Raw genomic sequence first — 21,126 nt, 5'->3', positions numbered from 1 at the left:
AGTCGTAAACACACAGAAATATACAAAGAATGCGAGAGTACACATATCGCGTATCTACATACCACTTTGTTAAAACATTAATTTGTCAATAAAAAGAATATAAAGTTTCAAACTGGGGGGGGGAGGACGGTTGGAAGAGGGTGGAAATCTTCCCCTTAATTTTTATTAATTTTTGCCCAAATTTCCCAAGCCTGGCAATGGAGCTGTAAATTATTATTAGAGGAAAAAAATAGGACACTCCATAGTCTCCAGATAAGACATAATTTTAGAGATATCATTCCAAGTTGGGATTATAGCTTGTTTCCATAACCGAGCAATGGACAACTTTAACGCCATCAATAGGTAAATACTAAGTAAGCTATTAGGGGTAAGAGAAGACCCAAAGGACAAATGGAACAATACTGTTTGTGGATTAGTCCACAAATAAGAGTCTAAATCAGAACATCTTAGAGAGAGCATTTTCCACAAGGGGAGCAGCAATGAGCACTCCCACCACACATGAGCCGGTGAGCCAACATTTCCACATCCTCTTCAGCAGAGAGGCGAATTCAAGGGGGAGATTTTGAAAAGCCTCAGAGGCGTAAGATGCCATTGGGTGCAAACTTTAAGGTATAATTCCAGCAGAGTAACACAATGGAGGGCTTTCTTGGTGAGTAGAATAGCTAATGACCAATCTTCTTGTGAAGCTTGGAATCCGAGGGATCTCTCCCACGAAGTGATATGGGCCGATTTGTAGTAGACATTTGGATTAAGCAGATCTTGATAAGAAATTGACAGTGCTCTAGGTATCCTTTTGGCCATATCCCAACGCTTTTCCCAGTTGGTGCGTGCGCGCATCGGAAGTTCAGTGAACCCCCAAGCCTTCAGGAGGCTTCTAAGTCTCCAAAACTCAAATTGCAATATCTGGGATGGATTGTATGCGAATCGAAATGTTGCTAATGAGATAAGATGACCATTCGGGAAAAGATCCCCAATAATAGTGATTACCATGTGATTGCCATAGCAGCGGGTGTGAGTCTCGTAGTGCTTTGAGAAGACCCTGGAGGGATTGACTAGGTGAAGGATGAGGAGCAATTTGGGGAAGAGACCAGGTTTTATCCCAAAAGCGTAAAGCAGAAAGAACAATATAATTTTTTAATATCAAAAGATACCCTAATGTGTTTAGGAAACCAGAGGAGATCTGAGAGGGAAAGTGGGTTTGGCAGGGTAGCCTGCTCTATGGCCCACCATTTACAATTAGAGGAGTCTGAATTCCAGGGAAGAATGTGGGCCAGTCTAGATGCCTCATGATACAGACCAAAATTGGGGGCGCCTGCACCTCCACTTAGTATTGGCTGCTGCATTATTCTTGAGTTTACAGCTTTAATTTGAAAGCCATTCAAATTATTATTTAATTCCCAAGGTATCAACTGAATCAACTCAATGAAGAAATTGTAGTTCCTTTTTTTATGCCCAGCTCCTAAAAGTGTCTTCTTAACATTTTTGAGCTGAGTTTAAACTTTCTTCTCTGTTATGTCATTCCTCATGACCTTATAAAGGAATTAAAGCTATGGCAGTTACTTTAGCAGTTTGGCTTAAGGCCTTAATTTGTAAGGCATATTTGATCGCAGGGAAGACTCCCCTTGAGCACATTACTGCTCATTCGACTAGAGCAACTGCCACTTTTTGGCAAGGCGGCTACTTGGTCTTCTTTGTACACTTTCACTACATTTTAACACTTTCTTGTGTATGCCTTTTTAGAGGCTACTTTTGACAGGAAAGTACTGTGGACTGCAGTGCATAATCAGTAACATTCCTGCCTTTACTATATTGTCCCCCTAAACATGGTTATCTTGTGGACTTCACTGTTTTGGTATAAGATCCCTCATCTTATGAAAGAAAACAAAATTTATGCTTACCTAATATATTAATTTCTTTCATGGTGGAGAGAGTCCACAGGTCATGTGTTTTTTTTCTATACAGTAGGAGGCAGAACTTGTTTTGCACGTCATTTGCCCCAGTTTGGGCGCTAACTGTTGCGCGTAAGCGAAAAGAGGTATATTACGGCTCTTTGCGCACGTCGGGAGTAGCACACATATTACGAGTTAAAAGTAAATGCTTTTGCTTGAGTGCAATAGAATTTAACGTGCGTCAGGTTAACGCGACTTGACACTCATTATAACAGTGTCTATTAAAAAAAAATTTTTTTAAATTGCATAAAAATTGAATTGTAGTGAAATTATACCTAGGAATTTATGTTAATCTTAGTTTATGTTAACGATAGTTAGCACTCCAATATTCCAAATTTGTAATTTTCCCCCACATAATAAAATGATTACTTCCTTCTTTAATACGTCAAAGATATACATAAATAACAATAGGATAGTGCATAGTTCACAACAAGATAAGGTTTATGGTTTAATGAAAGGTACACAGTTGTCTTCTTTAACGGCATATGGAAGTAAAAAAGAAAGCAATAAATTTAAAGAGATTTTTCAAATTACTTCTAGTACTGTATTATTATTATTATCAGTTATTTGTAAAGTGCAAACAGATTCTGCAGCGCTATAAACATAGGTATAATATACAATGGTAGCATTTATTGGAGGCAAATGAGAGTCCTGCCAAGAATTGCTTTGTTGTATATCACCTCTCATGAATTTGATCTACAAAACAGATGGGCTCATAAGCTTACATGCTAAGGGGGTTCAAGCGAATGATAAAGAAAGAGGAGAGGAGCTAAGGTAAGAAAGGTTAGCGTATGGTGTATGCATCCTTGAGCAGCAGTCTTTAAGGAACACTTGAAACTATGAAAACTAGGGGAGAGTCTTGTTAAGCGAGGCAGAGAGTTTCACAAAAAGGGGCCATTCTGGAGAAGTCCTGTAGACGGGAGTGTGAGGAGGTAACAAGGGAGGAGGAGAGAAGGAGGTTGTGAGCAGGGCGAAGGGGACAGGAGGGAGAGTATCTGGAGACAAGCTCTGAGATATAGGGGGAGCAGTGTTATTGAGGACAATGAATGCCAGAGTCAGGATTTTGTGTTTTATTCTGTTGGCTAGAGGAAGCCAGTGAAGGGATTGACAGAGAGGCGCAGCAAAAGAGGAACGACATGTAAGAAAGATCAGCCTGGCAGAGGCATTCAATATGGATTGTAAAGGAGCTAGGGAGACCAGAGAGGATGGAGTTGCAATAGTCAAGGTGGGAAATGATGAGAGCGTGAATTAAAATCTTAGTTGTATCTTGGGTGAGGAAGTGGCAAATTTTGGAGATGTTTTTAAGGTAGAGACATCAATGAGCTGGCCAAAGACTGGATGTGGAGACTGAAAGAAAGATCTGAGTCAAGTGTGACCCCAAGACATCAGGCATGCAGGGTTTGGGTAATTATGTTGCTATCAATAGTTATAGAAAGAAGGGGGATAGATATTTTGGAAGAAGTGGGGATAAGGAGCTCATTTTTGGAGAGATTTAGCTTAAGGTAGTGAAAGGACATCCAGGATGAAATATTAGAAAGACATTTACTGACATGAGTTAGCAAGGATGGGGATATCTGGTGCAGAGAGGTAGATTTGGGTGTCATCAGCATACAAATGATATTGAAACCCATGGTACTTTATTAAGGAACCTAAGGCAGATGTATAGATTGAGAAGTGAAGGGGACTACGGACAGAGCTTTGTGGTACCCCAAGAAAAGTGGTAAAGGAGTAGAGGATGCACCAGAGAAGGCTACACTAAAGGTATGGATGGGCAGGTAGGAGGAGGACCACAAGAGGGCTGTGAAGTATTATATTTACTTCATTATCTTGGTATCCTTTGTTGAAAAGTACATCTAGGTAAGCTCTGTAGCAGCAATGCACTACTAAGATCTAGCTAGGGGTAAACACATATGCATGTTACAGTATTTGTATCAGTACCCCTGCAGTTGGCATTCAAGATGTGTCTATAATTCATCCATACTTACTTACCATAAAAGTGTTGATTGACTTGCTCTGCAAAACAAAATAAAAGCAAAAATATTTTTAGAAAAATTATATTATTAATTTCAAGGCCAACTTATCTAAGCAGAAAAAATATATCAACAGAGGAATATCTCAAACATAAGAGCATAATAACTATATATTGCAGCAGGAGATTATTTAGTAGGATATGAGTGCCCCCACCTATTTATTCTTTCTGACTAAACCCTGTTTAACATTGTTTTTTTACTTTATAAGTGGTGTATTCTAATAGCAATTTATATATTGGGGAAAATAATGTTGCTGATCTAACCAACGGCTAGATTTAAAAGTTCTGCGTTAGCCGTCAAAAGCAGCGTTGCGGGGTCCTAACGCTGCTTTTGGCCGCCCGCTGGTATTTAGAGTCAGCCAGGAAAGGGTCTAACGCTCACTTCCTCACCGCAACTCCAGGCTACCGCAGATCCCCTTACGCCAATTGCGTATCCTATCTTTTCTATGGGATCTGCCTAACACTGGTATTTGGAGTCTTGGAACAAGTGAGCGGTAGACCCTCTACCGACAAGACTCCAGCCACAAAACAAAGTCAGTAGTTAAGAGCTTTATGGGCTAACGCTGGAATATAAAGCTCTTAACTACTGTGCTACAAAGTACACTAACACCCATAAACTACCTATGTACCCCTAAACCGAGGCCCCCCCACATCGCTGCCAATCGTATTGAGCTTGCATTCTATTGGCCGATCGGAACAGCCAATAGAATGCGAGCTCAATACGACTGGCTGATTGGATCAGCCAATCGGATTGAAATTCAATCTGATTGGCTGATTGCATCGGCCAATCAGATTTTTTCTACCTTAATTCCGATTGGCTGATAGAATCCTATCAGCCAATCGGAATTGAAGGGATGCCATCTTGGATGACGTCCCTTAAAGGAACCGTCATTCATCGGGAAGTCGTCGGTTGAAGAGGATGGCTCCGCTCCGGATGGATGAAGATTGAAGACGCCGCCTGGATGAACACTTCTACCGGATGGAGGACCTCTTCTTGCCCCGCTTGGATGAAGACTTCTACCGGATGAAGGACCTCCTCTGCGCACCTTGGATGAAGAATTTGGCTCAGCTGGGTGAAGACGACTCAAGGTAGGATGATCTTCAGGGGGTTAGCGATAGGTTTTTTAAGGGGGTTTGGGTGGGTTAGAGTAGGGGTATGTGGGTGGTGGGTTGTAATGTTGGGGGGGTATTGTATTTTTATTTTCAGGTAAAAGAGCTGATTATTTTGGGGCAATGCCCCGCAAAAAGCCCTTTTAAAGGCTGGTAAAAGAGCTGATTACTTTGGTAGTTTAGAATAGGGTAGGGCAATTTTTATTTTGGGGGGCTTTTTTATTTTATTAGGGGGCTTAGATTAGGTGTAATTAGTTTAAAATTCTTGTAATTCTTTTTTATTTTTTGTAATTAAGTGTTTTTTTTTTGTATTATAGAATAGTTTATTTTATTGTATTTTAAGTTAGCTAATTGTAGGTAATTTATTTAATTTATTTAATGATAGTGTAGTGTTAGGTGTATTTGTAACTTAGGTTAGGATTTATTTTACAGGTAATTTTGTACTTATTTTAACTAGGGAGCTATTAAATAGTTATTAACTATTTAATAGCTATTGTACCTAGTTAAAATAAATACAAAGTTGCCTGTAAAATAAATATAAATCCTAAAATAGCTACAATGTAATTATTAATTATACTGTAGCTATATTAGGGTTTATTTTCTAGGTAAGTATTTAGTTTTAAATAGGATTATTTTATTTCATTTTAGGAATATTATTTCGTTTAATTTAAATTATATTTATGTTAGGGGGGTGTTAGGGTTAGAGTTAGGTTTAGGGGTTAATAATTTTATTATAGTAGCGGCGACGGTGCGGGCGGGAGATTAGGGGTTAATAATTGTAGGTAGGTGGCGGCGATGATAGGGAGGGCAGATTAGGGGTTAATACTATTTATTCTAGTGTTTGCGAGGCGGGAGTGCGGCGGTTTAGGGGTTAATACATATATTATAGTGGCGGCGAGTTCCGGTCGGCAGATTAGGGGTTAATAATTATAGTTAGGTAGCGGCGACGTTTGGGGGGCAGATTAGGGGGTAATAAATATAATATAGGGGTCGGCGATGTTAGGGGCAGCAGATTAGGGGTTCATAGGGATAATGTAGGTTGCGGTGGTGTATGGAGCGGCAGATTAGGGGTTAATAATATACAGCAGGTGTCAGCGATAGCGGGGGCGGCAGATTAGGGGTTAATAAGTGTAAGGTTAGGGGTGTTTAGACTCGGGGTTCATGTTAGGGTGTTAGGTGCAGACTTAGAGATTGTTTCCCCATAGGAAACAATCTGGCTGCGTTAGGAGCTGAACACTGCTTTTTTGCAGGTGTTAGTTTTTTTTTCAGCCCAAACTGCCCCATTGTTTCCTATGTGGAAATCGTGCACAAGCACGTTTTTCCGCTACCGTAGGCAACGCTGGTATTGAGGGTTGAAGTGGAGCTAAATTAGACTCAACGCTCCCTTTTCTGAACCTAACGCAGCCACTCAGACAACTCTAAATACCAGCGTTGTCTTAAGGGTGCGCTGGGAAAAAAAGCAGCGTTAGCTACGCGGGTCTTTACCGACAAAACTCTAAATCTAGCCGCAAGTGTTTTCATTTATTTGTATGATTAAAGATATTTTTTATGTGCAGCATAAAAGCCTACCATCCATTAAAATAGTCCCAAGATGATCATAAACATTTTGACCACATTACCTCATTAAGGGCCAGATTTTGAGAGGAGCGCTAAGAGTTACGCGCGAGTGATAAGGGGTTTATCGCGTCTGTTTATATGTGTCGGGCTTCCCGCTTGTAGTAGTTGAAAGTAAACGCAATTGCAAAACAAAAGTGTCACAAAAAAAAATCAAAGATACATTACAAAGTACAGTTACTCTCACAATAACACCATCTAATAAATATTATTTTAAAAAGATGCAGGCAAAGGGCTTTAACACTGAGATAGATATATATACATGTCTAAATATGTATATCTATCTATCTATCTATCTATCTATCTATCTATCTATGTATTTATATGTATATTTACAGACATAATAAATATAATAAATAAATATGTATACATATATAAACATATATGTGCATTTGAGCCCTTTGCAGTCAAGTAGCTGAAAACATGTAAAAACATATTTATGCTATATTCATATTAAAGTGTTATACTGTGTATTTACTGCAGATATTTCCCATTCCAATGTTCTGCATAATATGTTCTATGTATTTTGAAAGAGAAATTCCTATATATATAGTATCTGTATATATCTATACCTATATATAATCATGCATATATATAAGTACAGATATATATGTACCAAATAGGAATAGGCGAATGTGTTTATATCCGAATTTGAATGTTAGAACGAATGTTATTGTTGAAATTCGATTTACATAATAGAATGTTGATAAGAACGAATATTCTTAAAAATTCGATTTTCGAATGTTATTTACAGTTTTTGAATGTCACATTACATTTACATTTACAAAACATTTATAAAACACAATTGTAGACTAGAAACACTATTTCGAATGTCACATTCAAATCGAATATCACATTCGAATCGAATGTCACATTCGAATTCGAATATTACATTTATAAAACACAGTATTAGACTAGAAATACTATTTCGAATTCGAATGTCACATTCAAATCGAATATCACATTCGAATCGAATATCACATTTAAAACACAGTATTAGACTAGAAATACTATTTCAAATTCGAATGTGACATTCGAATTTGAATGTAGCATTCGAATATTACATTTATTAAACACAGTTGTAGACTAGAAATACTATTTCAAATTTGAATGTCACATTCGAATTCGAATGTCACATTCGAATTCGAATATTACATTTCGAAATTGAATGAATACATAGCTAAACATTCTATTATTCGAATGAATATTTTCGAATTTTATTGAAAAATTTGAAAACGAAAATTCGAAAATAGAATGTTAGAATGTTATATAAACATTCTAAATTCAATTCGAATGAACGAATGTATCAAAATTTGTTTTAAATTTCGAATTTTTAGAAACATTCGCCCATCCCTAGTACCAAAATACCATCAAATATATGTAGAAATATGTATTTAGGAATAAATATAACATATTGAGGAACATTGGAATGTGAAATATTCAGATTTTCTTGTTGGGTTAGCGCACTTGAGAATATGCAAGTTTGTGCATTAATAGTATGTTAGTTTTTTTCAACTGTTTTCACTCCATTGACTTCGATGGGGGAATATGTTATTGCGCGTGCGTGTGCGCGAGCGAGTGAAAACTCTTTACTTTCAACTTGCAATATGAGCTACACGGCGCGCATAAAAAAGCTTACTTCTAGCGGAGTTAGTGCTCAAAAGGGAGCATTAAATACCGCTTCACTTGTAATCTGACCCTCAGGTGTTATAAAAGAGTTGTTGGGTAACTTGGGGTGAAGACACTTGGCTCTCAAGTTAAATCTAAACATTTCTTCAGATAAGGGATGTCTAATATAAAAAAAACAATACATTTAGTCACCCTTTTAGAAGGTCAACACTGAGAAGATTGAGGGTGTGACAGGAGCGAGCTGCACTTAGTCTTATGGCGCGGGCTGTGACTATACAGCTGGCCCAATGCGATGTGTAAAAAAAGCAGACCCGCTCAGCAGAGCGCAGAGAGCGGGTCTGTAAAACTGTGTTTTTTGTTAAAAATGAAAGGGAATATTATGTGTTATAAAGTTTGGCTAATATAATGTTATATAATTCTGCACTATGTGCAGAATTATATAACATTAATTTTAAGGTTTACTGTCCCTTTAAGGGGTTAATGGCTAAGAATAGATAATTTCTATTCTTGTAATAAAATCGGGGGCAGCATATGTGCTCAGAAATACAGCCTTATTTTTAACATGTGCTTGTCTTGCTTGACTGATCACAATCAAAATTCTTGATAATTAGCAACACATTTACAGGATCATTACCCGTCACTGTATTGGATAACATTAGGAAGCAACATCACCAAACCTATACAAACCCTAACTGTTAAATTAATTTGATAAAACTTTTGGTATAGGTGCAGTTTAGCGCCCAGAATCAGGAAGGTACCAAATCCCACCATGGGGGGGAGGGGGGTGTTGTGGTATTTTTACAGTGTGTATTTTTACAGTGTACTTCAAAAAAGTACACTTTACTGTTGGAATTACTTCAGTAAGGTAATTTGGGGGGGGGGGGCCCTGGATAGGTTACCAGCAGCGGTTGTGGCGCCCGGGGCAGGTATTGGAACAGATCGCTCTTTTCCAATATCGTTCCCAGGTGCCGCAACGCTCTGTTCCAATATCGTTATTGGACGCCAGAACCACTGCTGGGAACATATCCATGGTTCCCCCCTTTTGCTGCGGGATGTGGTACCTTCCGAATTTGGGACGCTAAACTACACCTTTACCAAACTTTTACAATAAGCGCTTTTCCACTATTAAAAACTAATCAATTCCATAACCCAGCAAACATAATTGCCAATTATTACTTATAATAATCTTGTTCAAATCTCTTTAAATGACGTACCCACGTGCTACTCATTATAATCACAACGCACTATAAAAAGGGATCAATTAATATACAGGCCCTTCAACCTTTGATGTAAATGCTAAACCCGTGAAATTGCCATTTTGTTACTGGTTTATCATGTGCATTTAGATTTTGGACTATGAAATCAAAAGATTAATGACGCAGATTTTGATTTTGTGCTGTTTCCTGGAGGTAATGATTTTGAGCTTCATGGATATTAAAGGCAAAAGCATTTTAAGATTGTGGTCACTAAAACAAACTGACAATACTGGATTAAGTTCAGAAATTGTTATTTACCACAAAATTGTGATCAAACCCATAGTTCTCTGCAAGAAATAGTGCACATTACATAATTTTATTATGTAAGAAAACAATGCATAGTCACTTGAAAATAAAAGTCATTGTATACCTCTTCTCTCTTTTTTCATTTTTCTAAACAGCCACAAGGATTACGTTTTTCACTTTTGTATCATAAATATGTTTCTTAAAATATTAAACACTATTCAGATCACGTTCTTAAAATAACTTATTTAAACAAATCAATATTTAATGTGGACTAACAGTCAGCAAGAAAATGACATTTAAATTGCTTTACAAAGCTGAAAAAGACAAACAGTGATACATTGTATTATTCTAAAAAATAATTATATATATTACTTACCAGTAACTGTAAAGCCACTTAACTCTTCTAAAAAAAAAAAAATACAATATATTTATTTGAATCTTTTTTGTTTCATAGCACACAAAATAAATTAGCATGCAGAAAATAAGCCTAAATTGTAGCTTTATTAATTATTGATTATATAGTTAATAAAATGAATACATTGTTATTTGAGTATGGTACTGCAACAATTCATTATTCATTCAATTATTTATATTTTTATTTTTGCTTCAAGCAAAAAGTGTATAATTTGCCAGTCAAGTTATCATCATTGTATTTTGAAGTTGTGTCTTATTATGACTTCCTCCTGTCTATTAAAGGTACAATAAACTCAGGCAAGCAGTTGATAAGAATTAATTGTAATCAAAGCAGCTGCAGGAATACACTTTCAAATTGGCTGGGCTCTCTCCCACCCCTGACTGTAAGGTTGACTTCTGCTGCTACCTCTTGTTTACAGTACTATAGAAAAAAACTGCTGCACTTACATTTTTAGAAAAAATAAGCTCATTCGAATAACAAAATAAAGGTAAAGGAATTATTTGAGAACAGTTTAATACATTTCAGCAGGTAAAATGAAACACACAAAGGGAAGAAAGCTTTAAAATGCAATGTCACTTTAAGTAAGAAGAAAATATATAAGAAAATATCAGTACAGCTTTTAGCTCATGTTGTATATGAATGTGACACAATGTCCAAGATTTTAACTTTGCAAAAATACATATTTATAGGGAATTCAATGTTGAGTTTATTTAAAAAAAGACTGCTATCTGCTTCCATTTGGGAGTAATGGACTAATATTTGCTACTAGTTTGACACAACCTCTCCAGCATACAGCTTATGACATAAATCAGTGCGAACTGCAGGGGTAAAAAGCTTCCAGAAAACAATGAGAGTTATGAGAAAATTTCAAATATGCTGATATTTTTTCCTTAGTGAAAGGTTTTGCGTATAGTTCACATGATAACAAAAACTTTCTACCAAGTTTAACCCCTTTAGAACGGAGGCAACCGTCCAAGTTGAGAACGTAAACAAAAGTGCCAAAAAGGATATCCTGTGAGGGCCAGTGCACCACTACTCAAACACTGGGCTACATTACAAGTGGCACGCTAACTGTTGTGTGCAAGTGATATCGGCTTTTTGTGCACGTATTACAAGTTAAGAGTAAACGTGGCCATGAGAGCACATTGTCAGGTTAGTGCAACAGAAACACTCACGTAAAGGGGAGTGTATTAAGTTAAGTTGCACTAAACACAACAGAAATACATTTAAAAATACAGTTACACCCATATAAACACTATCTGATAAAAAATATTCATATAAATATTTTAAAAAGTTGTAAGGTTTCAGAGGCATATGGTATGTGACAAGGTGTTTGACTGTAAAGGGCTATAATGTATATATGTCTAAATATATGAATATTGCATATATTGCCTATTTGTGTATGTATATATATATATATATATATATATATATATATGTGTGTGTGTGTGTAAATATGTAGTTATGTATATGTATATTTAGTTTACTTTATATTTACTGTACATATTTAACAAGTATATTGCAAAAATGTTTATATTTCAAGTTGAAATGAACCCATTTCATTTTTAATTTTTCAATCCCTTTAAGGGGGGTGATGAGAGTGGGAGTGTGACATCACCGGATGGGGGCGTGGCCTATAGCCGTTATAGTCTATGTCGCAGTTACTATGCTGGATATATTGTGCAGTCTGTAAACATTTTGAAGTGGTGTGTAAAACTGAGTCCAATAAAGAGATGCCGGTGGACAGTGACCAAGAAGCTCAAGAAGTGGCCATTGTAGGGTCTGTTGTTGAACGATCTGGTTCAGACAAAGATTGGTGGGTTACCCTTACAGCAATGGTAACCAAGGTTGCCTTCAAGATTGACACAGGAGCAGACATTACCGTTATGTCCCTTGCAGCATTCATAAAACTGCCTCGACAGCCTCAAGAGGCAAAAGTTAAGACAAACGTTCACAGTCCCGGAGACCGCATTGATTGTGCAGTGAAATTTCTCGCTAGCTGCAAGTACAAACAGAAGAAATTCACAATGTGGCTACATGTAATTAGAGGACAGTGTGTTAACAATCTATTGAGCAGGAAAGCAGCCTGTGGTCTGGGCCTTGTCGCCAGAGTAAATGAGATCAGCAAAGACATGTTTGGTGAATTGGGCCTGCTAAACTGGGAGCCAGTCCGAATAGCACTTAAAGTTGATACAGTCCCATACAGCATTAGTACTCCTCGTAGAATTCCATTCCCCTCATGCCTCAAAGTGGAGAAGGAAGTTATTGAAGAAGTTGTCGAAGTAACCGACTGGTGTGCCCCCATTGTGCCCGTTGCGAAGGACGGAAAGGTACGCATCTGCGTAGATTTGAAATGGCTGAATGAGGCGGTAAAAAGGGAGATATATGTGCTGTCGACGCTTGAAGATATAGCTCCGAAACTGGCTGGGGCGAAGTTCTTCTCCACACTGGATGCTTCCAGTGGCTTCTGGCAGATACCTCTAGACCCACAAACTGACTACCTTCAATACACCGGTAGGTCGGTTTTGCTTCTGCAGACTCCCCTTTGGGATATCCTCTGCCCATGAAATATTTCAATAGATAAATGAACAGCACCCACCAGATGGTACTGAGCACGGAGAGGGTTAACCAGACCCAGACAAGTCACAATGTAAAGAAGTTCTCCAGCTAGTAGTGCAAATCGACCTTTATTAGTGCATACAGGGTTCCAACAGTAACAGCAACGTTTCAGGCAAACAATATGCCCTTTGTCAAGCTAAATATCAAGTGATTATACAGGTGTTTAAATAGCCCTACTGGCGCCAAACAATGCATATTAACATCCCTAATGCGCCACCTAGTGGTCAAAAACATAATTGACTTTTGAAAAATAATTGTGTATATACTTATCTATCGGCTAGATTTAGAGTTTTGTCGGTAAGGACCCGCGTAGCTAACGCCGGCTTTTTTCTGGCCGCACCATAAAAATAACTCTGGTATTGAGAGTCCACATAAAGGCAGCGTTAGGCTCCAAAAAAGGAGCGTAGAGCATTTTTAACGCAACTTCAACTCTCGATACCAGAGTTGCTTACGGACGCGGCCAGCCTCAAAAACGTGCTCGTGCACGATTCCCCCATAGGAAACAATGGGGCTGTTTGAGCTGAAAAAAAACCTAACACCTGCAAAAAAGCCGCGTTCAGCTCCTAACGCAGCCCCATTGTTTGCTATGCGTAAACACTTCCTAAGTCTGCACCTAACACCCTAACATGTACCCCGAGTCTAAACACCCCTAACCTTACACTTATTAACCCCTAATCTGCCGCCCCCGCTATCGCTGACCCCTGCATATTTTTTTAACCCCTAATCTGCCGCTCCGTAAACCGCCGCTACTTACATTATCCTTATGTACCCCTAATCTGCTGCCCCTAACACCGCCGACCCCTATATTATATTTATTAACCCCTAATCTGCTCCCCACAACGTCGCCTCCACCTGCCTACACTTATTAACCCCTAATCTGCCGAGCGGACCGCACCGCTATTATAATAAAGTTATTAACCCCTAATCCGCCTCACTAACCCTATAAGAAATAGTATTAACCCCTAATCTGCCCTCCCTAACATCGCCGACACCTAACTTCAATTATTAACCCCTAATCTGCCGACCGGAGCTCACCGCTATTCTAATAAATGTATTAACCCCTAAAGCTAAGTCTAACCCTAACACTAACATCCCCCTAAGTTAAATATAATTTAAATCTAACGAAATTAATTAACTCTTATTAAATAAATTATTCCTATTTAAAGCTAAATACTTAACTGTAAAATAATATAGCTACAATATAAATTATAATTACATTGTAGCTATTTTAGGATTAATATTTATTTTACAGGCAACTTTGTAATTATTTTAACCAGGTACAATATCAGAATCAAGTTCAATCCGATCAGCCAATCGGATTGAACTTGATTCTGATTGGCTGATTCCATCAGCCAATCAGAATATTCCTACCTTAATTCCGATTGGCTGATAGAATCCTATCAGCCAATCGGAATTGGAGGGACGCCATCTTGGATGACGTCCCTTAAAGGAACCGTCATTCTTCAGTTGGACGTCGCCGGATGAAGATGGGTCCGCGTCGGAGGTCTTCAGGATGGAGCCGGTCCTCATCGGATGAAGATAGAAGATGCCGCTTGGAAGATGATGGTTGCCGGTCCGGATCTACTCTTCTTCCCGGATAGGATGAAGACTTTGGAGCCTCTTCTGGACCTCTTCAGCCACCAGATGATGGATGTCTAGCCCCCGCTTGGGTTGGATGAAGATTTTGGAGCCAGGACGGATCGGTGATACCTGGTGAGGTGAAGACAAGGTAGGATGATCTTCAGGGGCTTAGTGTTAGGTTTATTTAAGGGGGGTTTGGGTTAGATTAGGGGTATGTGGGTGGTGGGTTGTAATGTTGGGGGGGGTATTGTATGTTTTTTTTTACAGGAAAAAGAGCTGAACTTTTTGGGGCATGCCCCGCAAAGGGCCCTGTTCAGGGCTGGTAAGGTAAAAGAGCTTTGAACTTTAGTAATTTAGAATAGGGTAGGGCATTTTTTATTTTGGGGGTCTTTGTTATTTTATTAGGGGGCTTAGAGTAGGTGTAATTAGTTTAAAATTGTTGTAATATTTTTCTTATGTTTGTAAATATTTTTTTATTTTTTGTAACTTAGTTCTTTTTTATTTTTTGTACTTTAGTTAGTTTATTTCATTGTAGTTATTTGTACATATTGTATTTAATTAATTTATTGATAGTGTAGTGTTAGGTTTAATTGTAGGTAATTGTAGGTATTTTATTTAATTTATTTATTGCTAGTGTAGTGTTAGGTTTAATTGTAACTCAGGTTAGGATTTATTTTACAGGTAAATTTGTAATTATTTTAACTAGGTAGCTATTAAATAGTTCTTAACTATTTAATAGCTATTGTACCTGGTTAAAATAATTACAAAGTTGCCTGTAAAATAAATATTAATCCTAAAATAGCTACAATATAATTATAATTTATATTGTAGCTATATTAGGATTTATTTTACAGGTAAGTATTTAGCTTTAAATAGGAATCATTTATTTAATAAGAGTTAATTAATTTCGTTAGATTTAAATTATATTTAACTTAGGGGGGTGTTAGTGTTAGGGTTAGACTTAGCTTTAGGGGTTAATACATTTATTAGAATAGCGGTGAGCTCCGGTCGGCAGATTAGGGGTTAATGTTTGAAGTTAGGTGTCGGCGATGTTAGGGAGGGCAGATTAGGGGTTAATACTATTTATTATAGGGTTAGTGAGGCGGATTAGGGGTTAATAACTTTATTATAATAGCGGTGCGGTCCGCTCGGCAGATTAGGGGTTAATAAGTGTAGGCAGGTGGAGGTGACGTTGAGGGCAGCAGATTAGGGGTTAATAAATATAATATAGGGGTCGGCGGTGTTAGGGGCAGCAGATTAGGGGTACATAGCTATAATGTAGGTGGCGGCGCTTTGCGGTCGGCAGATTAGGGGTTAATTATTGTAGGTAGCTGGCGGCGACGTTGTGGGGGGCAGGTTAGGGGTTAATAAATATAATACAGGGGTCGGCGGTGTTAGGGGCAGCAGATTAGGGGTACATAGGGATAACTTAGCTGGCGGCGCTTTGCGGTCGGCAGATTAGGGGTTAAAAAAAATAAATTGAGTGGCGGCGATGTGGGGGGACCTCGGTTTAGGGGTACATAGGTAGTTTATGGGTGTTAGTGTACTTTAGAGTACAGTAGTTAAGAGCTTTATGAACCGGCGTTAGCCCAGAAAGCTCTTAACTACTGACTTTTTTCTGCGGCTGGAGTTTTGTCGTTAGATTTCTAACACTCACTTCAGACACGACTCTAAATACCGGAGTTAGAAAGATCCCATTGAAAAGATAGGATATGCAAATGACGTAAGGGGATCTGCGGTATGGAAAAGTCGCGGCTGAAAAGTGAGCGTTAGACCCTTTTTTGAGTGACTAGGAGTTAGCCTAAAACCAGCGTTAGGAGCCTCTAACGCTGGTTTTCACGGCTAACGCCAAACTCCAAATCTAGGCCTATGTGTTTAAATAGCCATTCTAGCACCTAATAATACACATTAACATGCGCCACCTAGTGATCCAAAAAATTCCTTCTTTTTAAATATTTTTTTTTCCTTTTTGTATAAATAATTGAAAGTGTATATTTATACATAATGTGTATATAAAGTTGTGTACAGAGATGTGTCCTTATATCAAATAAGAAACTAAACAACATTCTATATAAAAGTGCTGAAATTTTGTGCTAAAAAATATATATATGTTACAAACAATTAAAAACAATTATATGAAGAAATTATAACTTCATATATCACTCAATATTAAAATGGATACTGCATCCTTTTTTAGTATCCATTTTAATATTGAGTGACATATGAAGTTATAATTTCTTCATATAATTCTTCATACAAAAAAGAAAAAAAAAATATTTAAAAAGAAGGAATTTTTTGGATCACTAGGTGGCGCATGTTAATGTGTATTATTAGGTGCTAGAATGGCTATTTAAACACATAGATAAGTATATACACAATTATTTTTCACAAGTCAATTATGTTTTTGACCACTAGGTGGCACATTAGGGATGTTAATATGCATTGTTTGGCGCCAGTAGGGCTATTTAAACACCTGTATAATCACTTGATATTTAGCTTGACAAAGGGCATATTGTTTGCCTGAAACGTTGCTGTTACTGTTGGAACCCTGTATGCACTAATAAAGGTCGATTTGCACTATTACCTGAAATATTTCAAAGAGAGATGAGTTCCCTCCTGAGGGACCACGTAGGCATGGCAGTCCTCATGGATGACATTTTAGTGTATGGGTCCACACTGGAAGAACACGATCAGTGATTTAGTTGTGTGCTGTAGACCATTAGAGAGTCCAGGCTGAAATTTGCTTGCTGCACCACTGAAGTAAGTTCTCTCTCCCTTATCCCTATGTATTTGTGCTGTATCTTTCTGTATTTTGTTTGCTCTGTTATTATTTCACACCTACCCCCTACCCAGCTAAGCAGCCTGCCCACCTTCCTGCTGTATTTAATGGTGCTCACTGCGCAAAGGCAAGCTCGTCAGCGCCCATCCGTGCCCCGACCGCACCCAACGCCACAAACCTTGGCTCCAGAAACTGTCACCACTACGACTCCAGCACCCTCCACGCACTCAACACCGGTAGATCGTCTGCCTGCCACCACACATCCCTGACCAACACCTTTAGACCTTTCACCTGCCGCAACTGCTCCTTCCCTCCGGACCACAACCGAACCAACTAACCCACCCAAAAACAGCCGCAATTACCTCAACTGCATTCTCCTCAACACCCGCTCCATCCACAAGCACGCCCTCGAAATCTGGAACATGCTAGACTTCAGCTCCCATGACGTCGCTTTCCTCACCAAGACCTGGCTAAACCCTGCATCAGCGCCAGACATCGCCACTGCAATACCCGGCGGCTACAAGATCTGCCAAGAAGACAACAGCAACCGATCTGGAGGAGGCATCGCCATCATATACCAACACAACATCCAAGTCACAACCAGCTCCGATGACCACTCACCAGGCATAGAACACCTACACTTCAAGATCCAGGTCAACCCGAACACCACCCTCCGCGGCACCTTCATCTACAGACCTCCCGGACCTCGTCCTGCCTTCTGTGACTCCATCACCGACCACATCGCATCCCATGCCCTCACCTCAATGGACTATCCTCCTCAGTGACCTCAACTTCCATCTTGACAACCCCAACAATCACACCTCCACCCTTCTGGAAAACCTTGGAACTATCAGACTGAAGCAACTCATAAACTACCCAACCCACACAGCCGGCCACACCCTTGACCCGATCTTCTCCTCAGGCAACCACATCTCAGTCAATTAAATCACCAAACTCCTCTGGGTTGACCACTACTGCATACACTTCTCCTTCAAAAAACCCACCACCGACCTCCGACAGTACCACCCGCCCTGCAGAAACTGGAACAACATCACCCAAGACCAACTACACCGCACCCAAAACAAATCCTCCCCACCTACCTCCACAGATGCCAAGTCCTCCGCCCACAACCTGCACCACTGGATTAAAGACTGCTCCAACACCCTCATCCCCCTCAAAAAACCATCTGGCCGCCAAACCACCAACAAAGTCAGCTGGTTCATTCCGACTCTCCAGGACTCCAAACGCCACTGCAGATGACAGGAAAGAACCTGGAGATACAGCAAGACCATTCTAGATAAAGCTACCTTTAAGATAGCAATCACCACCCACCACCACCTCATAAAAACCGCCAAAAAAACAGCCATCCAAGACAGAATCAACTCTAATGCACAAAACAGCAAGGAGTTGTTCTCAGTCATCAAGTAATTCTCTAAACCCAACAGCGACTTTAGACTCGCCAGAAACACAAGTTATGAAGCAGCGGTCTAAAGGCGGCAGACAGACATCTAAGAAAATTCACCAGAACTGCTGGTGCAATGATAAAAGCCGAGAGTGTATGCTGTTGGAATTGATCGATGGGCGGCAGACATGATACGCTACATCAGATCATGTCCGCTCGCACCTTCTTAAATATGCCCCAATGGCTGTATTACATTCAACTTTATTGAAGAAAAAAATATTTTGTAAAATCTTGTTCCCTCCCACAGACTGTGGTCTGGGGCAGCTAATGTTACGTTGTTTAGGGTGTACACAGATGCTTCAGAAACCTCAAAATATTGGTGAGTACAGTGAGGAAGTAGAGTACTGTACAAAAAAGATGTCTGTCTTGTAATAGAAAAGTAGTCTATAAAACATGTGAAGGTGTTTTGAAATCCTTGCACAGCATTATGAGCTGACTGAAGGGGTTCTGTGGGAGTGGTTAGGACTTTTCTCCCACCAAGCATACAAAATGCTAAAGACTGCAACTATAAAGCGTCTTATTTCGTGATTTTGTCTAGCTTTTCAAAGCTGACGAGAATGTCTTGATTTTTTTTCTTTTCATTATTTCAATTATCTTTAGTGTATATGTTGGTGTGGACTGTTTTATGGACAATGTTTTTTTTTCTTTTGTTTATTTTGTAAAGTTTTTAAGGTGTTTAGTGATGCAAGGATCCTTCACTGCAGAACTTGTTCTATGATCCGTGAAGTGAACAGTTATGACATAGATGCTGCCCAGTTGATTATAATGGAGCTCAAGTAACAGGTGTGATGACGTGAGGGTACAAATCTTATCTTTTAAGTTGCATCAAGCTATGTTTTCTTCTTCAAGATATTAGTTTGAATGAGTTTTTTTTGTTTGTTTGCTGTTGTTGTTTTTTTAAAACTGGGCCATGATATTTAATTCAATTTTTTTTCCAATAACTTGGAATTTAATAAAAAGGAAGCAAACAAATTAGTTTAAATGGATATTAAAGTTATTTTTTTTTTATTTATGCATATTATTCAAAGCATAACAAAATGTCTGCATGCAAAATAAATGGTTTAAAAGAATTTAAAATAGTAAGTTTGTAAAATATGCATAGTTTTGCAGGCCTGAGATAGAACCTTTGAAAAGTCTTGAATGCTATTTATCATACTTCCTTAGATGTGACCAATTAGGGACAAATATAAATGAGCTCCTGTACATATCAAACAATCACTGTGCAGCATGCCTGAGTATCAGGTTTCTGCATTCCACGGAATGTACTTCAGCCTCTCTGGGAGGGTGTGTGGAAAGACTACAATATTAAATTACAGGAAAAACAGACAAAATAAATAATGCAAGTGCATTGCAAAGTTTCGTAATTATGCATAATTAGTCTTTTTATGGGATTAAAGTTAATCATTTTTCACATGACAGATGCTAAAGGACTGAGATGGTGGTCATTGTCACTTCTGTTTCCTTTACTTCCTCACTGTACTCACCAACATTTTGAGGTTTCTGAAGCATCTGTGTACACCCTAAACAACGTAACATTAGCTGCCCCAGACCACAGTCTGTGGGAGGGAACAAGATTTTACAAAATATTTTTTTCTTCAATAAAGTTGAATGTAATACAGCCATTGGGGCATATTTAAGAAGGTGCGAGCGGACATTATCCGATGTTGCGTATCATGTCTGCCGCCCATCGATAAATGCCAACAGAATACGCTCTCGGCATTTATCATTACACCAGCAGTTCTGGTGAACTGCTGGTGCAATACCGCCCCCTGCAGATTCGCTGCCAATCGGGGGTGTCAATCAACCCGATCGTATTGGATCTGGTTGATTTTCGGCGATGTTGGTCTGCCGCCTTTAGACCGCTGCTTCATTACTTGTGTTTCTGGCGAGTCTAAAGTCTCGCCGGAAACACGGAGCTTGATAAATAGGCCTCACTGACTTTGGTGAGGAAATTAATACCTTGTCCCTTACAAATACGTGAAAGATTAAAGGGACATAAAACAAGTTGGGATAGAGACAAAAAATAATATGTACTTTAATTACTTTACCTGCAAATTTATACTGCAGTGCCTCGCCATGAACCCTTTCTTACTTAATTAGCCTTTTTAGGATATGCACAAATCTCAACATGTTTTATGGCACTTAAGGGTAAGAGGCATATTTATTAGGCTACGCATTCTTCTGCTTTCTGATACAGTCGTCCTGATTCATAGAATATTTAAAGAACTACTGAATGAGATAAATAAATCATTTATCCTATGACACTAATTTACTAAGCCTTTGCAAATCATCTCCCTAGGATCATATAGGAATTGTCAACTGCGGTAAGGGGCGTTAAGCCCTCCAACCCTCCACCACATGGGGAGAAAAACTCTGTTCTGATGAAATCAGATGTCAGAGAGTGTGACACAGCGGAAAAATCCACTGCCCGGTCATG

General features: G+C 38.8%; 1 protein-coding gene across 2 annotated transcripts in view; it reads right to left on the bottom strand.

Moving 5' to 3' along the window:
- MALT1 (MALT1 paracaspase) overlaps positions 1 to 21,126 on the bottom strand; it is a 259,374-nt gene that overhangs the window by 112,297 nt on the left and 125,951 nt on the right. For both annotated transcript variants that reach the window (XM_053701166.1, XM_053701168.1), the window contains 2 exons: positions 10,210 to 10,236; positions 3,939 to 3,962 (listed from right to left, as the gene is read on the bottom strand). In XM_053701166.1, the coding sequence (XP_053557141.1) occupies positions 3,939 to 3,962; positions 10,210 to 10,236 (51 nt within the window). The remainder of the gene's footprint in view (positions 1 to 3,938; positions 3,963 to 10,209; positions 10,237 to 21,126) is intronic.

The sequence above is a fragment of the Bombina bombina genome, chromosome 2 (genome assembly GCF_027579735.1).
Source record: "Bombina bombina isolate aBomBom1 chromosome 2, aBomBom1.pri, whole genome shotgun sequence".
NCBI classification, from domain to species: domain Eukaryota; kingdom Metazoa; phylum Chordata; class Amphibia; order Anura; family Bombinatoridae; genus Bombina; species Bombina bombina.
This window is presented reverse-complemented; position numbering and strand designations above follow the sequence as displayed.